This window comes from Fistularia commersonii, chromosome 3, assembly GCF_037954325.1.
Source record: "Fistularia commersonii isolate RoL2024-O1a breed Wild chromosome 3, RoL_Fcom_v1.0, whole genome shotgun sequence".
NCBI classification, from domain to species: Eukaryota; Metazoa; Chordata; class Actinopteri; order Syngnathiformes; family Fistulariidae; genus Fistularia; species Fistularia commersonii.
In genome coordinates this window covers 9,096,986-9,112,080 of record NC_141286.1, presented here as the reverse complement: position 1 = coordinate 9,112,080, position 15,095 = coordinate 9,096,986, and the positions used below count along the sequence as shown (strand labels likewise).

The 15,095-nt window shown below is 48.5% G+C and overlaps 1 protein-coding gene and 1 long non-coding RNA gene across 3 annotated transcripts in view; both read right to left on the bottom strand.

The window, feature by feature from the left end:
• Nucleotides 1-385: 385 nt before the first annotated feature.
• On the bottom strand, nucleotides 386-4,609 carry LOC147235427 (uncharacterized). The gene is made up of 2 exons (XR_015105332.1): nucleotides 4,316-4,609; nucleotides 386-2,579 (listed from the first exon to the last, which is right to left on the bottom strand). It is a non-coding gene; the product is annotated as an uncharacterized LOC147235427 (long non-coding RNA).
• Nucleotides 4,610-5,059: 450 nt separating this feature from the next.
• Nucleotides 5,060-15,095, bottom strand: part of epha4l (eph receptor A4, like) — a 47,825-nt gene continuing 37,789 nt past the window's right edge. For both annotated transcript variants that reach the window (XM_086143548.1, XM_086143549.1), the window contains exons 10-17: nucleotides 14,922-15,035; nucleotides 14,443-14,628; nucleotides 10,748-10,809; nucleotides 10,190-10,399; nucleotides 8,911-9,060; nucleotides 8,640-8,836; nucleotides 6,956-7,114; nucleotides 5,060-5,384 (exon numbers count right to left, since the gene is read on the bottom strand). In XM_086143548.1, coding sequence (XP_085999674.1) covers nucleotides 5,270-5,384; nucleotides 6,956-7,114; nucleotides 8,640-8,836; nucleotides 8,911-9,060; nucleotides 10,190-10,399; nucleotides 10,748-10,809; nucleotides 14,443-14,628; nucleotides 14,922-15,035 — 1,193 coding nt within the window. In that variant the 3' untranslated portion in view covers nucleotides 5,060-5,269. The remainder of the gene's footprint in view (nucleotides 5,385-6,955; nucleotides 7,115-8,639; nucleotides 8,837-8,910; nucleotides 9,061-10,189; nucleotides 10,400-10,747; nucleotides 10,810-14,442; nucleotides 14,629-14,921; nucleotides 15,036-15,095) is intronic.

The window sequence follows — 15,095 nt, the reverse complement described above, 5'->3', positions numbered from 1 at the left end:
AAAATTTTGTTGGTTCAATATCCGAGACTTTCTGGGCACATGCCGAAGCGTCTCTGGGCGCAACACTGAGCGCGCCGTTTGCTACCGATGGTTTAGCCTTTAGCACCTTGCATAGTAGCCCTGCCATCGTTTGTGTGTGGGTGTGTGTGTGGTATCTGGTCATGGTAGGTGTGAAAGTACGATATAAGTTGACACTACTTACCTATTCACCACAGCAGCAACTACTGGGCAGGTATGTGTACTGCAGCATTGCTGGCATTGCTGGCGACTGAGGATAAACACTGTCATGTAAATGTGTGTGTGTGTGTGTGTGTGTGTGTGTGTGTGTGTGTGTGTGTGTGTGTGTGTGTGTGTGTTGTGTGAAAGAAAGGCGGGAGCTCGGCAGTGCGGTGTCTACTTTGATAAGAATGCGCTTCAGCACCCCTTTATTGTCCTCACTTAAGCTATTATTTTACAAACTAGATATAAAAAGACATAAATAAATGACATAAGTTACATGTACCTAATAGCTCCTTGACATAAAACCAAAAATAAAAAATAAAATAAGCAAAGGATGAAAGGAAGTCCATGTCAAAAGACGTAGAACAAGAGATTAAGAGAATGTTAGATCTACATTGCTAGATCGTATGGCATCAGAAGGCAAACAACAAACACTGAATCTTGAGCTCCTCTCTTTTTTTCCCCGAATCGTCCGACATTTGAGCAAAGGAAGGAAGGAAGGAAGAAAGGAAGGAAGGAAGGAAGGAAGGAAGGAAGGAAGGAAGTGTCCTACGGTACATTCTGGTTTCCTTTCCCGACACCTCTTGCATATTTCCAAACAGGTCCTTTTTTTTTCTTTTTCATTTGATTAAAAAAAAAAAAAAAAAAAGACAAAAACCCAAAGTAACGCAATCGGCGAAAAGAGAAAGGGAGGAAGGAGAGAGAGAGAGAGATTTATTCGAACATTCACGTAATGCCACGAGAAGGAAGGAAAGGAAACAGCAGTGAGCCGGATCTGGAAATCGAAATGAAGAGCAAAACCCGGCGTCTGTCCCTTTCGCCCCCTCCTCCCTCTCTTGTTTGGTCCCTCCGCCGCCCCCCGACCGAACGGCCGCCATCAGCTGGGTCAGTTTAAACGACCGCAAAAAGAAAATCAAAATCTTCTGATTTTAAAAAGAAATCAACAGGACTCTGTCGTCTCCCGGCAGCGGCGTGTGGATTTGGGAATTAGATTCGTGTCAATACTGTGAAGCGACGGTTTGTGAGCAAACGAAAATGAGCCGTTAAATCAAAATACACAAATCCAGACCTGGATTTTTTTTTTTAGTTTGCAATGCTGATTGGCTCCTGAGGTCTGAGGTCACTGCTCATTGGATGGGAAGAAGTCACAGGCTTGGAGACACTGTCCAACCGCCAACTCGTTCCACTGATTTTTCCCCTCCCGCATCCCACAAGGTAAGATCATGGCAAGTATCAGTTGTCCCTTAATGCCCCTTTCGGCTCCGGGAATAATTATATACTGCGGAGCGCCATTTTTAAAAAAACAATAGTGGTCACTAGACACCATTAATGGACAGACCACGCGAGAGATGAACCCATGAACATCTACACGTTCTCCAAAAGTAAGAACGGCACTAGCTTATGGCTAGCGGTATTCGTCATCGGTGAAGCAGTGCAGGGAGGAGATAAAACCACTTCAACCCATCTGATAGTCCATTATTTTACTTTCCCGCCGTGCAGATCATGAACGATGCGATAGCTTCCACCTCCACATCAGCCGTGTCGTCTTTCTCTTCTTTTTCAGTGGTTTGTATTCGAATGTGGAGCTTAAGGTGCACGTCACGGATGCAAAACTAAAAGGTTCCCCCGGTGGAGAAGGAGGGTATTTCCTGGAATAAAATTCAAGATTGACAGTTCTCGGAACTTTTCTGTCCACTACGGAGATAGCAGCTCCGACGCTCAGCAGCCAATCAGCAGGCAGCTCCCTTCGATTCCATACCACTGGCACCAATCTAATTCCATATGTAAATGGACACCGTTACTGATAGTACTCCAAAGACATTTTTCAAACATATATAGACCCGCACGCACACACACACATCCACACACACGCACACACATACACACACACACACCCGTGCACTCATTTTGCACATTTGTTACTTGACATGCAAACAGAGAGCAACGACAAAAAAGAAAAAAAGAAAATGAAACATTCGAGAGAGAGAAAGAAATGAGCGGCGCCCGGTGTCCGCCAAAACCGGGCCTCAGTTATATTACATTCTTCTCATAGTCTTGTTTTTTTTTTCTTTTAATGCTGTTAATCTCTTAGAGTTCTTCCAGTATGCAGGCGCCGCTAGCAACGCCGCAGCCACGAGCATGTCACGCCGCCACTGCCACCGCCACCGCCGCCCTTCTGCCCGGCTCGGCCTCGCAGTTCACGTTGGATGCCCGCGACGCTCTGAGCGATGGACGGATCTGTCGACTCGGTGTCGGCGGAGGAGGTGAGGAGGAAGACGAAAAGGAGGTGAGGGGGCTCCGGTGGGTGGCGGCGGGGTCAGGGCTTGCCCGGGTATCCTGTGCGCGACGGGCCGCAGCAGCTGGGGACGAAGACAGAAAACAAACCGTCTCTTTCCTGGCCAGCTTGTATGTTGGATTATGTTGTTTGCAGACGACACTGTGATGTATGAGTGAGAGCAGGGAGAAGGGGGAGGAACATTTAGACCAGGTGTCGGCAACCCGTAACACCCAAAGAGCCATTTGGACCCGGATTCCTCGGAAAAGAAAACACCGGGAGCTGCAATTATTACTTTTTGACGTCTAAAATAAAGGTACCGCTAAATATATTGCTTTTTATTACCTTTACACTTTGTATAAACAAGTCTGTAGTGTGTTGCTTCTGAAATTCACAAAGTATTACAGAGAAAATTAAATACTATTTATGTAATGGACTCATTTTGAGCTTTGGGCTTTCAGAGCGTTTAGCGGAGCCTTGACCTGAATTTTAAAAGTAAATCGGGGAAAAAATCACTGTCAGTAAACAATAAAAAAGAAATATTTGCAAAATATCTTCATGAATATTTATTTTACCCAGTTTATGGGACTTCTGCGTCTGAACTTCACAGCATTTTTACCGGCTGGCGGGTCTACCGGCTTCCGCGAGTGTGACGTTATTTTGAGCGGCGAAAAATAATGAATGTAATTTTATTTAATATTTCAAGATCACAATTATCTTCCAACTTAAAACTAAAAGTAAAAAAAAAAGGAATGAACACAAATGAAATATACTTCAATTAAATATTTATAATTTATTTTCCCTAGCCACTCGGAGCCGCAGTGTAACCGCGGGTTGCCGACCCTGATCTAGACCGATGGGCAGGTGGAGGTTTACTCTTGGTTAGCGGCAGAAAAGACAGGATGCATGCGTGGGAATGAAAGCGGTGAGGCGACTGGTTGGGCATACAGAAAGCGGAGGGATTGAGTACCTGGGGTCAACAGTCCCTAGGTGGTCCCAAAAAGTGGGGAAGTGATTGCAAGCAGGTTGGAACGGATGGAAAAAGTGCAACGGGGAAAGTGAAGGGAAATATACTGCTCAAAAAAATAAAGGGAACACTTGAACAACACAATGTAACTCCAAGTCAATCACACATCTGTGATATCATAGTGTCCACTCAGGAAGCAACACAGATTCATTTTGACTTGTTTTAAGGACATTACATCAAAGTTGGATCAGCCTGGAGTTTGTTTTTACACTTTAATTTTGAGTGTGATTCCTAATCCAGACCTCCATGGGTTGATACAATTGATTTCCATTGATCATTTTTGTGTGATTTTGTTGTCAGCACATTCAACTGTGTAAAGAGCAAAGTATTTCATAAGAATATTTCATTCATTTAGATCTAGGATGTGTTTTTTAAGTGTTCCCTTTATTTTTTTGAGCAGTGTATATGGAGGTTAGGGGTGAGACCAGAGATCTGGTTAGAGACAGTGAGGAGGAGATTGGAGGCAGACCTGGAGGCGGCAGAGATGGAGATGTTTGAGGTTCTCTTTGGGAGTGAGGAGGATGGAGAGGATCGGGGATGAGTCCGTCGTGTTAAGATGTTCTGCCGATAAAGTCAGACTGAGATGGTTAGGACATGGACAGAGGAGGGATGATGAAGATCTGAGGTTGGAGCTACCAGGTTTGGAGGCCTAGAGGAACACCAGAGAGGAAATTTAAGGGTGGATGGAAGGACAGGAAGTTAGTATGTGTGACAAGGGTTTCGGTGGAAGGAGATGATTGGCTGTGAAGGAATAGGAGAAGAAGGAGATCCATTATTTGGTCTCTTATTCTTACCTTAACAACGCTTTGCCAAAAGCCTGGGTGCACTTCCTGGTTGTGTTTCCTGGTGACCCGGGCGCCGCTCTTGCGTACACTCGCCCGAAAAATAAATCCCTCCGGTGGAATTCTGTCGTCCTCTCGGGAAAACAAAACGGATGGAAGCTGGAGATGGCACCGAGGAGATGCGGGAAAAAACGGAAGGCTCCTTTGGAGGATGTTCCCATGAACGTCCCGGTGGAGGACCAAGGCCGGAAGCTGAGGAAGAGGGAGCGGCCTTCCTCCCCCCCCCCCCCCCCCCCCCCGCCCTGCCATCTCCAAGTGTACACCTCGCTTTCGGCCTCGCAATTTGGGGATCCTCCAGTTTTGTTTGCGGCGGCGAGATATCGCGCAGGTCCAGCTCGGAGACGGCGGCAACCCACAGGGGCCGGGGCCACGGGGGGGGGGCCCGGGGGCCCCCGCAAGAACAATTCATGTACAATAAACACAGTCAACAAGGATTATTCCAGTCAGAAAGTTCCAGAAGCGACATTCATGCCCAAGAGGTGGAGTCGCCGCCTCCATCCTCTCTTTTCTTCTCCTTCTGAACCATTAAAAAAGGCACTCCAGGCCAGCTCTCCTCCTCCTCCTCCTCCTCCTCCATCCCTCCATCGGCGCATCCGTTCTCCAAAACCACAAAAAAAGGGCGAGATAAAAGTGAATTCTAAAAAAGTGCCGTTTTCGCCACTTTTCTTCTTCTTCTTCTTCTTCTTCTTCTTCTTCTTCTTCATCAATGTCTTCGTCTTAGATCCAATTTAAAGTGCATGGATGAGGTAAACTATTCTTCATCATTTATTCGTCTCTTCTGTAATATTTAATCTTTTATCCTTTTTTTTTTTTCAATTTTTCAATTTTTTGTTCCCCATAAGAAATGAAGTCGTCCCGCTCGGTCTCGTCCGTCTCTCTCTCTCTCCTCCCCCCCCCCGCCGCCCCTCAGACCGGAACCATTCTTCCCTGCATCTGTTGCATCTGGGACAGCATTCCCTGGACGCTGCTCAGGATCTTGCTCTGGTGCGCCGTGGAGGTGATGCCCATGCGTCCCATGTCCCTGGAAATCACCATGACGACATGAAATCATGATTGCGGCGAGCCGTCATCCCGTCATCTGACATGTAACGTACATTAAAACCAAAATGTGTTGACGATGCTATTTAGCATAAAGCGCTACATAAGTGGAAACCCCTTTCTTGCTGCTCCGCCTGCCAGAGATTCCAGATGTGCAGCCTAAGGGCTGGGACTTTAATATTATGACAAACGCAGGATACTCGCAGGATAAAGGTATCAACGGGTTTCATCTGAAAGTCATTTGTTTTGTCTCTGGATGCTACTTCGGCCAAAAAAAGCCCCCTCAACAGGGGCGCCGAAAGGCCACTTAGCTAGCAATGATGTACAGAGGGGAGGGCGACTCTGAGGGGACGCGTCTGATTGGCTTTGGCGCCACGGTGCAAGAAATCAACACGCCGCTAATGCATAACTCCGCGCACACCAATCTGGGAGTTGGGGGTTCGATTCCCAGCGCTTCCTGTCTGCATGCTGGAGCGCCCCTGGGCAAGGCACTCGACCCCAAGGTTGCTCCCAGTTGTACTGTTAGCGCCTCATAGGTGCAACTCTGCCACCATTTTCATGAGTGAATGGATGGATACTATCTAGAGGGGTCTCAGACTCGCGGCCCACGGCCCAATTGCCGCCCTCGAAACAATATTTTGTGGCCCCCTGCCTGAAATCAAATCTTTGTGTTAGTGCGGCCCGCGCGTTTTTTTCTTTCATGCATCTGGGCTTTTATATAACGGTTTCAAAAAACAAAAACAGGCAAGGAAAAAATGAAAAAGTAACTCTGTTTTGCTTCAAAATTTGAAAACAAAATGATTTTTGGATGAAAAAACATCTAATGAAATTGTTAAAACAATTTATTCTTATTTCTATGAAAAACACAAAAATGATAGCAAAACAAAAACGGGCAAAATTAAAAAGATTAATTTAATAGCCACCATTAGCCTTGTAAACATACCCCTCATACCAATCAATTTTATGATCAATTCAAGTGGCAAATTTTCCCACAGTGACAAGATTTTCTCTTTTAACTCAACAACATTTTTAGAGTGTCATTTCATCAATTCTTTTTTAATATTCATTTTTAATATTAATTCATCATGTATTTTTCAGAGGAACAGTTCATTACATATAAAGATTTTTATAATTGACCTCCTTTACACTAAAACAAAGGAACACTTTGGACTCAGTGTTACTTCTATGTAATGATTTTACTGGTCCGGCCCCCTTGACATCAAATTAGGCTGTACGTGGCCCAAAATTAGTTTGATCTGGAGTAAAGCGCTACATAAGATGAGACATTTACACTGACTTTTTAAGTTTACCCAGAATGTATCGCTAGTTTGGTCTTTGGATGCTAAAACAAACCCCCCTCGAATAAAAAAAACAAGCTTAAACAGTAGACTCCGAAGGGATGCGTCTGATTGGCTGGCGGCATCACATGGCAAAGAAGAGCAAAACACGATAGTTTTCCAGAACACCTTGAGCTTCCAGAGAAGCAGTGTGTATGTGTGTGTGTGTGTGTGTGTGTGTGTGTGTGTGTGTGTGTGTGTGCATGACCATACTCACTCTTGCGTCATGTGGACCACGGCCTCCGGAGTGGTGTAGCCGGCGGCGGCAAAGTTGTCGCTGTATCTCTCCATGCCGATGGCCTGCAGCCAGTCCTCCACGGTGCCCGCCGTCGACGCTGCCTCGGGGCTGACGGGCTCCAGCAGGCTGGTGTTTGGCCTGGCGGGGAAGACGGCGTGCGAGCGTTGTAGTGTTTTCAGCAAGTGTGTGTTTAACAAAACAACTTTAACAAAAACGTGCGGCGCCGCCCGCTCCGTAGAACCGCTACTAACTCTGAGAGACAAGAAGCCATTTTGTTTGCACAGCCTGGAACGCGTTTCCGTCACACACACAAACACACGCTCCTGCCGCGAAGGGCTCACGCGCCACCACACTTCGCTTCCTCGCTCCCCTCATTAAGGGGGAGTTTTCTGGAGCCGCCACTCTGTTTGGTGCCGACGGCTTTTCTTCCACAGCGGAAAACCGCGACGCCGTCACATCGCTTTTGCAGAACATGGGAGCTCTTCGTCTTCCTCATGGAGACAGAGACAGCTCTTTTTTTTTTTTTTTTTTTTGCAAAGACCCTCAAAGAGGGAGGGCTGGATTCTCAGACTTGAATAACTCATCCATCGTCAGTTGGTGGAGGAGAAAACACGCTGGACGCACACACACACACACACAGATACACGCCACCAACACAAACCTCCCTCCCCTGTTGTACCTGTAAAAGCTGTATTTATAGGATTCCGCTCTGCTAATTACTCCATAAGGACTCCCTTTTATGCACCTGTGTGTGAGTGTGTGTTCTAACACTCGTTAAACTCCTACAGACTCCCACGGTCCTCCGCATCCAGTCTGTCAACACATGTAGGTCACTCCTGACACATTTTAGCCGCTGGAGGGTAATGGCGTCCTGAGCTACTGATGTCTGTGTGTGTTTGTGTTTGTTTTTAGCATGCCGCTACAGTATACCCTTGTTTTTCGCGGGGGTTACGTTCCATAAAGAACCCGTGATAGGTAAAATCCATGAAGTAGAAACCTTTATTTTTTTTTACAATTATTATTCAATTAAATACTCTATCATACATTGCTGCTGTCGTCCTTATGTTTTTTTTTCTTCCTTCTTTATGGAACGAGCGGGAGATTCATTAATTCCGTAATGCCGACCTACAGCCGTGTAGCTTTTACCTTCCCATAGCATGGCCAGAAGTTTAACTTTATCTGCGATAGATAGCATCTTTCGCTGTCTTTTTGGCCCTGCAGCAGGTGCTTTTGTCGGTCCAGAGCGTTTTGTCAACATTATGGGTTTTAGAGAAACTCAAAATTGCAAGAGAATTTGCACGTACGTAATGTAAATTTGGCAAGCTGTTTTACGTACGTGTAAATATTAAAGTGCAATGTTATTGACGCACAGGTAGAGAAGAAGCGGAGTGACTTTTTAGCCAATCAGAATGCAGAACACAATGCACGATGCAAATCCGTGAGGTAGCGAAACCGTGAAAAGTAAACCACGTTATAGCGAGGGATCACTGTATATGCACGCGCTCACACACACACACACACACACACACACAGCTTTCCCCTCTCATCCCCATCCCCCAATTTCATTTCATTTCAAATCCAAAACAGCGGATGTGACGCCCCCTTCCAATGGCGCCCGCCCCTCTCACTGGCCCCGCCCCTCCCACTGACCCCGCCCCCTCACCTGACGGCGCTGTCCCCCCTGGTCCTCTTCAGCGTGTTGGGGTTTCGGATCAGCTTGTCCAGCATGTTGACGATCTGGCCGAACTTGGGCCGGTCGGCCCTCTCCCTCTGCCAGCAGTCCAGCATGAGCTGGTGCAGCGCCACGGGGCAGTCCATGGGCGGCGGCAGCCGGTAGCCCTCGTCGATCGCCTTGATCACCTGCGGCACAGACGGACGCCATGTCCAAAACCGTCGTTCTCGGTAACCCGGTCGACGACCGTCATCCCACTTACGTCTTGGTTGCTCATGTCCCAATATGGCCGCTCGCCGTATGACATGACCTCCCACATGACGATGCCGTAGCTCCACACGTCGCTGGCCGAGGTGAACTTCCTGTAGGCGATGGCCTCCGGCGCCGTCCAGCGGATGGGGATTTTACCTCCCTACGGAGGGAACGACAGTCCGCGTCAGTAACTTACGTGAACTATTTTCACGGACGCTGAAAGTCGGAAGGTAATTTTTGGAGTTTTACTGGAATCGCAGCGTGACCCCATCATCTCGGCCGCTAAGTATCAGAAAAGTTTTTAGAAGGACACTTTCACAAAGTCTGTTCCTTCAGGGTTTTTAGGTGTTTGCCAGATGTTTCTATGGTTGTGTCATTCTCAAAACTTTTGGCTATGACTGTAGATGGGTCTTTTCCCTAATCTTGGGTTTACAACGGTAGCAAACACGCTTGGTATTGTCACAAGTCTTATTTTACATTGACGTAACACAATCAACAACCAATAGATGAGCCGTGTGTGTGGATGAGGTGAAACTTCTTCCAGCATGGAAATTCAAGTTCAGAGGTTTCGACAAGAACAGATGAGCTCAAACATAACCGGAAATCTGGCCGACAAACATCCCCAGATGGCGGCAGGGATGGTATTTATTGGCAGTACGCACGGACGGGAACGGCTAAGGACATCCTGATCAGCGTCCAGAAAGAGGATGGCGGAGCCGGCTTGTGCGACGTCGACTCTCCGATGTATCACGACCAAGCGGAGAAGGAAAAGCGATGGAATGAAATAGCAGAGGCTCTAAAAAACCCCGTGAAAATATTGCATGGTGGTCAAAAAATAACTGAAAGAATCTAATTGTAGTCCTGGAAATAGTGGCCCTGTAAGATTCACAATCCTAGTCTGAGACTAGGCTGGCACTTGAAATTCTAAAAACCAGTTAGATGTGAGCAGGCGTGAGATCATAGTACCGTAATTTCCGGACGATAAGCCGTGACTTTTTTCACTTAAACAACAATGCGGCAAATATTTGGATTTTTGTGGGGGGGGGGGGGCTAATGTGCTTCAGGCCGCTAAAACATTCATCCTCATCACATCGGACCGATGGAATGACCGGGAAATTTGAGTCCGTTAAACTCAGACACCTTTGACGGTATTCGTGAGCAGGAGGAAGCCCAAGATAGCGATCGGCTAGCCGGTGCGGCTTATATTACGGTACATCTTTCAGTCTTGAGGTCTATGTACGGATGTATGGAGAGTCGGATTGGACTTCCAGCCGCACACACACACTCACCCGGGTTGTGTATGCCGCCTCGGGATCGTCCTCCAGGACACGCGACATGCCGAAGTCGGACACTTTGCACACCAGGTTGCTGTTGACCAGGATGTTGCGCGCGGCAAGATCGCGGTGCACGTAGCTCATGTCGGAGAGGTACTTCATCCCCGAGGCGATGCCACGCAGGATGCCCACCAGTTGGATGACCGTGAAGCGGCCGTCGTTTTTCTGCAGGCGCAAAAACACAAACAATATGATTTCGGTTCTTACCACAAAAAAAAATCCTTGATGGCAAACACTGTAAGTAAATACATTTAATTAATGACTGAATTTTATGAGATAGATATTTTTCCTTTAATTTTAGTAAATAAATTCATTAATTTAATATTACTGGAACTACTCTGTTGCACATGCAGAGTAATACACAACGGAGTAGAGGAGAAGGATTGTGACAAATGTTTATTCAAGACAACACAGCATCTCACTAAGATTGGATCAGCACTTTTTTTGTCGCACTCATGCACGCACGCACGCACACACACACACACACACGCGCGTGAACAGCAGCAGACTGACCCTCAGGAATGCATCCAGCGATCCGTTTTCCATGTACTCCGTGATAATCATCACCGGCTTACCTGGAGAGAGCGAGACAGTGAAAGGGGGGATGATTATGGGGTAAACGATGCACGTGACACACTCGGTTGCAGTTGGGCGGGGGGGTCAGTGTGTGTGTGTGTTGATGTGAGTGTGTGTTTGTGTGTGTGTGTCGGACCATCCATCTCTGCCCCTGCAGTGATTTAATTACCTCAGTGTAACAGTTGCCCTGACATCCCCTTTCTTTTTTTTTTTCATCTCACATGCAAAGGCATCTCCACACACACACACACGCAAACGAACACACACACACACACACACACTCACACAAACCCTTCTCACATTTATGCAAATGCGAGCTGACCGTTGGACGCGTTATCCGAAATCACATCGCACTCGGAGTCCCTGCGACTCCACACTGATGTCACTCACCGTCCCTTTGCCCTCTTTCTCCTCCGCCGCCTCCTGACGCATCTGTCACTCCGCAACACCCCCACCTTCCTGCTGGACAACCACCCCCCCCCCCAAAAAAAAAAAAACCCTGCCACTCCTCTGTGGCCTTTTTCACCCCGTCCCTCTGTCTTGCTCGGCCCCTCTCTCTTGGGGGAGCGTCTGTGTCTTTATCTAAGCGGGGCCAGGCGGCGGCGGCGGCGGCAGTGGCGGGGTGGAGGGGGAAGGGGGGAATAACATTCCCTGGTGGGTCTCTGTCTGTCTTTGTCTCCCAGAGGATGAGGAGGTGGAGGAGGGCGGTGGTAGCCATGCAGAGAGGAGAAGCGAGATGGAAATAGAAAGCAGTAAGGGTGTTTTTTTTTTAGCTGGAAACGCCGCTACGCTAACGCCTAGCGTTAGCCAGCCGTGGCGACGACACATGGCGAGCATCGGCGCCGCAAATTCCTCCGGGGTTGGAGCTGTTATTTCTTTTTTTTTTTTGTTTGTTTCATTTAAATATCTTCTCTCGTGGAAGTTTTTTTAGGAAGTTGCAGAACGCCCGACGCCGATGCGGTCGGGAGCTTGCTAAGGTCCCGAAGGTGAGGTTCCGCTCTCCGCGCCAATAGGCCGTCAGTCAATGCCGTTGCCCGTCGCGTGATTGGCAACCCATTAACCACGGACCACTTCTGCCACGGCCCCGAGAAGAGGAAGTGGAGTTAAAGTTGGATGAGAGCGAGGGCCCTCTTTGTCAGCCATCTTTGTTCCTTTTGTTGTGCGGCCGTGCCCTGGGGCCGCTGCTGATTGACAGCTCCCCAATCGCGTCTGAGGAGCGTCTGACCTGCGACCTTAAACTCTCGCCTTCCCAGCCCCACCCTCTTCCTCCCGACTTATTTGCATGCTAATTCCCTGTTTACTGAATACGCCCTGCCGCCTTTGGCAATGAACTCGGGGCGAAGGGCCCCGCCAGTGGGCCGGTTATCACCTGCCAACAAAACAGGCAAGGAGAAAAACGCAACGGGATAGATATTGGGGGGGGGGGGTTCGTCTGGGGCCCCACTCGTACCCACAGATCTGGCTTCTTAAAAAGAGATCTGTCTTAAATTAGCGCGCTCTCACTTTAATGCTAATTAGCGCTTAAACATCTTGAGCCGCAATGGAGGCCGGATTGGGGACCGGCGGAAGCTCAGTTTCCAGTGAAGGGCATACAGAGACATGAGACCGTTCACTCATTCACTCATTCAGCCACGAATCTGCTGTTTGAAAAAGAGGTCTTTCTTTATTTTAGCGCACTCTCATTTTGTGCTAATTTGTGTTTAAACATCTTGAGCCGCAATGGAGGCTGGATTGGAACTGACGGACCACAGTTTCCGGCGAAGGTCATACAGAGATGTGCAACCATTTACTCATTTATCAACACCTCATACATAGACCCATCTATCGCCGCTGATCTCTTGTAAAAGAGATTTCTTAATTTAGCGTACTCTGGATTTATGCTAATCAGCGGTTAAACATCATGAGCCACGATCAGATTAGACTGATAGAAACATCGAGTTTCGAGACAGAAGCTCAAAGATGACTAGCGCGAGAGCTTGTGTATTTGCGCAAGTTAATCCATAATTAACGGCGTTTAACTGGCCCGGTTGGACGTACTAGCGAACCCGCACCTCGTGAAGGATTCTTTTTAGACCGATTGTAGCGCGGGGGGGGCATTCCAATGAGGGCTTTTTAATAGATCCCACCGACACACTCAAGTGTGAAGGACTAATTTGCCACGAACCCTTTCACGTCGAAGTGAGAGCGGGGGGGGGGGGGGGGGGTGTTATCAGATGCCCTCCTCGCTTTCGGCTCGCCGGCCTTTCATGTCGGCTCCTGTCAGCCGCCACGCCGTTCATCTGCCTCGCCTTCATCTCCTCGTAGCCTCTGGCTCGGCGGCTTCGCCGCTCCCCTTCCCGAACCGCCGCCCCCCACCCCCCCCCCCACATCTCAATCCACCAACTTTTTTCCCCAGGAGGTCACTCTCTGCCACAAGGGGCGCCACAGGTGATAGGCAAGTCACCTGCACATGTGTGCATGTGTGTGTGTGTGTGTGTGTGTGTGTGTGTTCGCATAGGAGTTATCTAGTGCAGATAAAAACCGGGCTGCCGTGTCACAACACATTACGGCACTTCATCCATCTAACCTGAGCTAAGATCGCCCATCAGCTATGGTAATATTCACATACACACACACACGTGTATGAGTAGAATGGACTGAGTGGGCGGTGTGTGTATGTGTGAGCGTGTGTGTGTGAGAGAAACAGACACAGAGAGGGTGCACAGGCAGAGAGTGGTATTTAGCCAGTGTTCTGTGGCTGCGGCAGCAGATAGAAGAGGTATAGGGTATCACTCCCTAACCCCAAACACATTTATAGCTGACACTCGTGATTAATGACCCCGGTGCCGCGTTACAGGGCCTGTTCCTGGACCCATTAGGGCCCCCCAAGTCCCCCTGGCCCCCCCCGCCACCCCACTGCCCACCTTGCTTTAACCGCCCCCATAGCTGCCGCCGCCACCGCTGATCCTGCAACCCCATCCATCTGGACAAAAACCCACCAGAGGGACAAGCAGGATGGTGACGTCCAGGCGATACACACCGCGTGGATGGCCCGATCGCAAACACGCACACACAACTCCCGGCTTGTCTAGATAGGTTCGGGGTAGTGTGTGTGTGTGTGAGTATCCTTTAAGTTCATTCATTTGTTATGCAGGGGGGGTGGAGTTACTGGGCAACCGTTCATTCGCTCATAACCATTCACCCTCTCATCAGCACATGATATAGACTTTCTCAGTTATACCTCATACAGACAGACAGCCATTCATCCTCTCATTTGACTGTCATATAGAGTAAAAAAAAAAAAAATCACCCTCTTTTTGGAAGCAAAAAAATTCATCCTCTCATTCAGGTCATGTAGAGACAAACAACGAATCACCCTCTCATTCACACATCATATTTAGACAGACGACGATTCATTCTCTCATTTGAACGTCATATATAAACAATCATCCTGTCAATCATCACTCATCCTGTCATTCATGTGTAATATAAAGACATACAACCATTCACCATCTCATTTTCATTCAACATAAACATACGACTATTCACTCTCTCATTCACACCTCATATCGAGACAAACAACCATTCGCTCTCTCTCACTCATAAGTCATAAATGGGCTAAACGTGGAAAACTGTGGCAGCTTTGGACGTACATTTGGTGACCACTCCTTCCAGGTGGATGATGTTAGGGTGGTCAAACTGTCCCATGATGCTGGCCTCCGACAGGAAGTCCCTCCGCTGCTTGTCGGTGTATCCTGCCTTCAGCGTCTTGATGGCCACGCAGATCTCCCTCTTGCCCGGCATCTTCAACCGCCCGCTGCAGACCTCGCCGAACTCCCCTGCGGAGGGAAGAGGGTGGAGGTGAGGGCTCGCCTAACGTAGCCTAGCCTAGCGCGGCGAAGCGCAGGCCGCTCGGCTTTAAACACATTGATCGGGGTCTCTAATCCCTGGGCGCCCCCTCCCCCTCGCCCGCTGGAGCAGAAATGGAGGGGAAATGGATATTGATCCTTTCTCTTTATTATTTTGTCATTGGGTGACTTTTCCCCGGCGCCGACGACATATTTAGCTTCTGCCGGATTGGAAACAAACCCCACCCCCCGCCCTCCGCACCCACCTTCAACCCCTGCCTCACCGATGCCGATAACTTTTTCGATCTTGATGCAGGAAGCGTCGATCTCCTTGGCGAACTCGCGGACGGCCTGGTTGGGGTCCTCGTAAGTGAAGGGGTCCACGTAGATCCTCACGCCTGGGATTTGGACGGAGAGGAAGGAGTGAAGGTTAATTCATGCCGGCGTTTAGTTTCCAT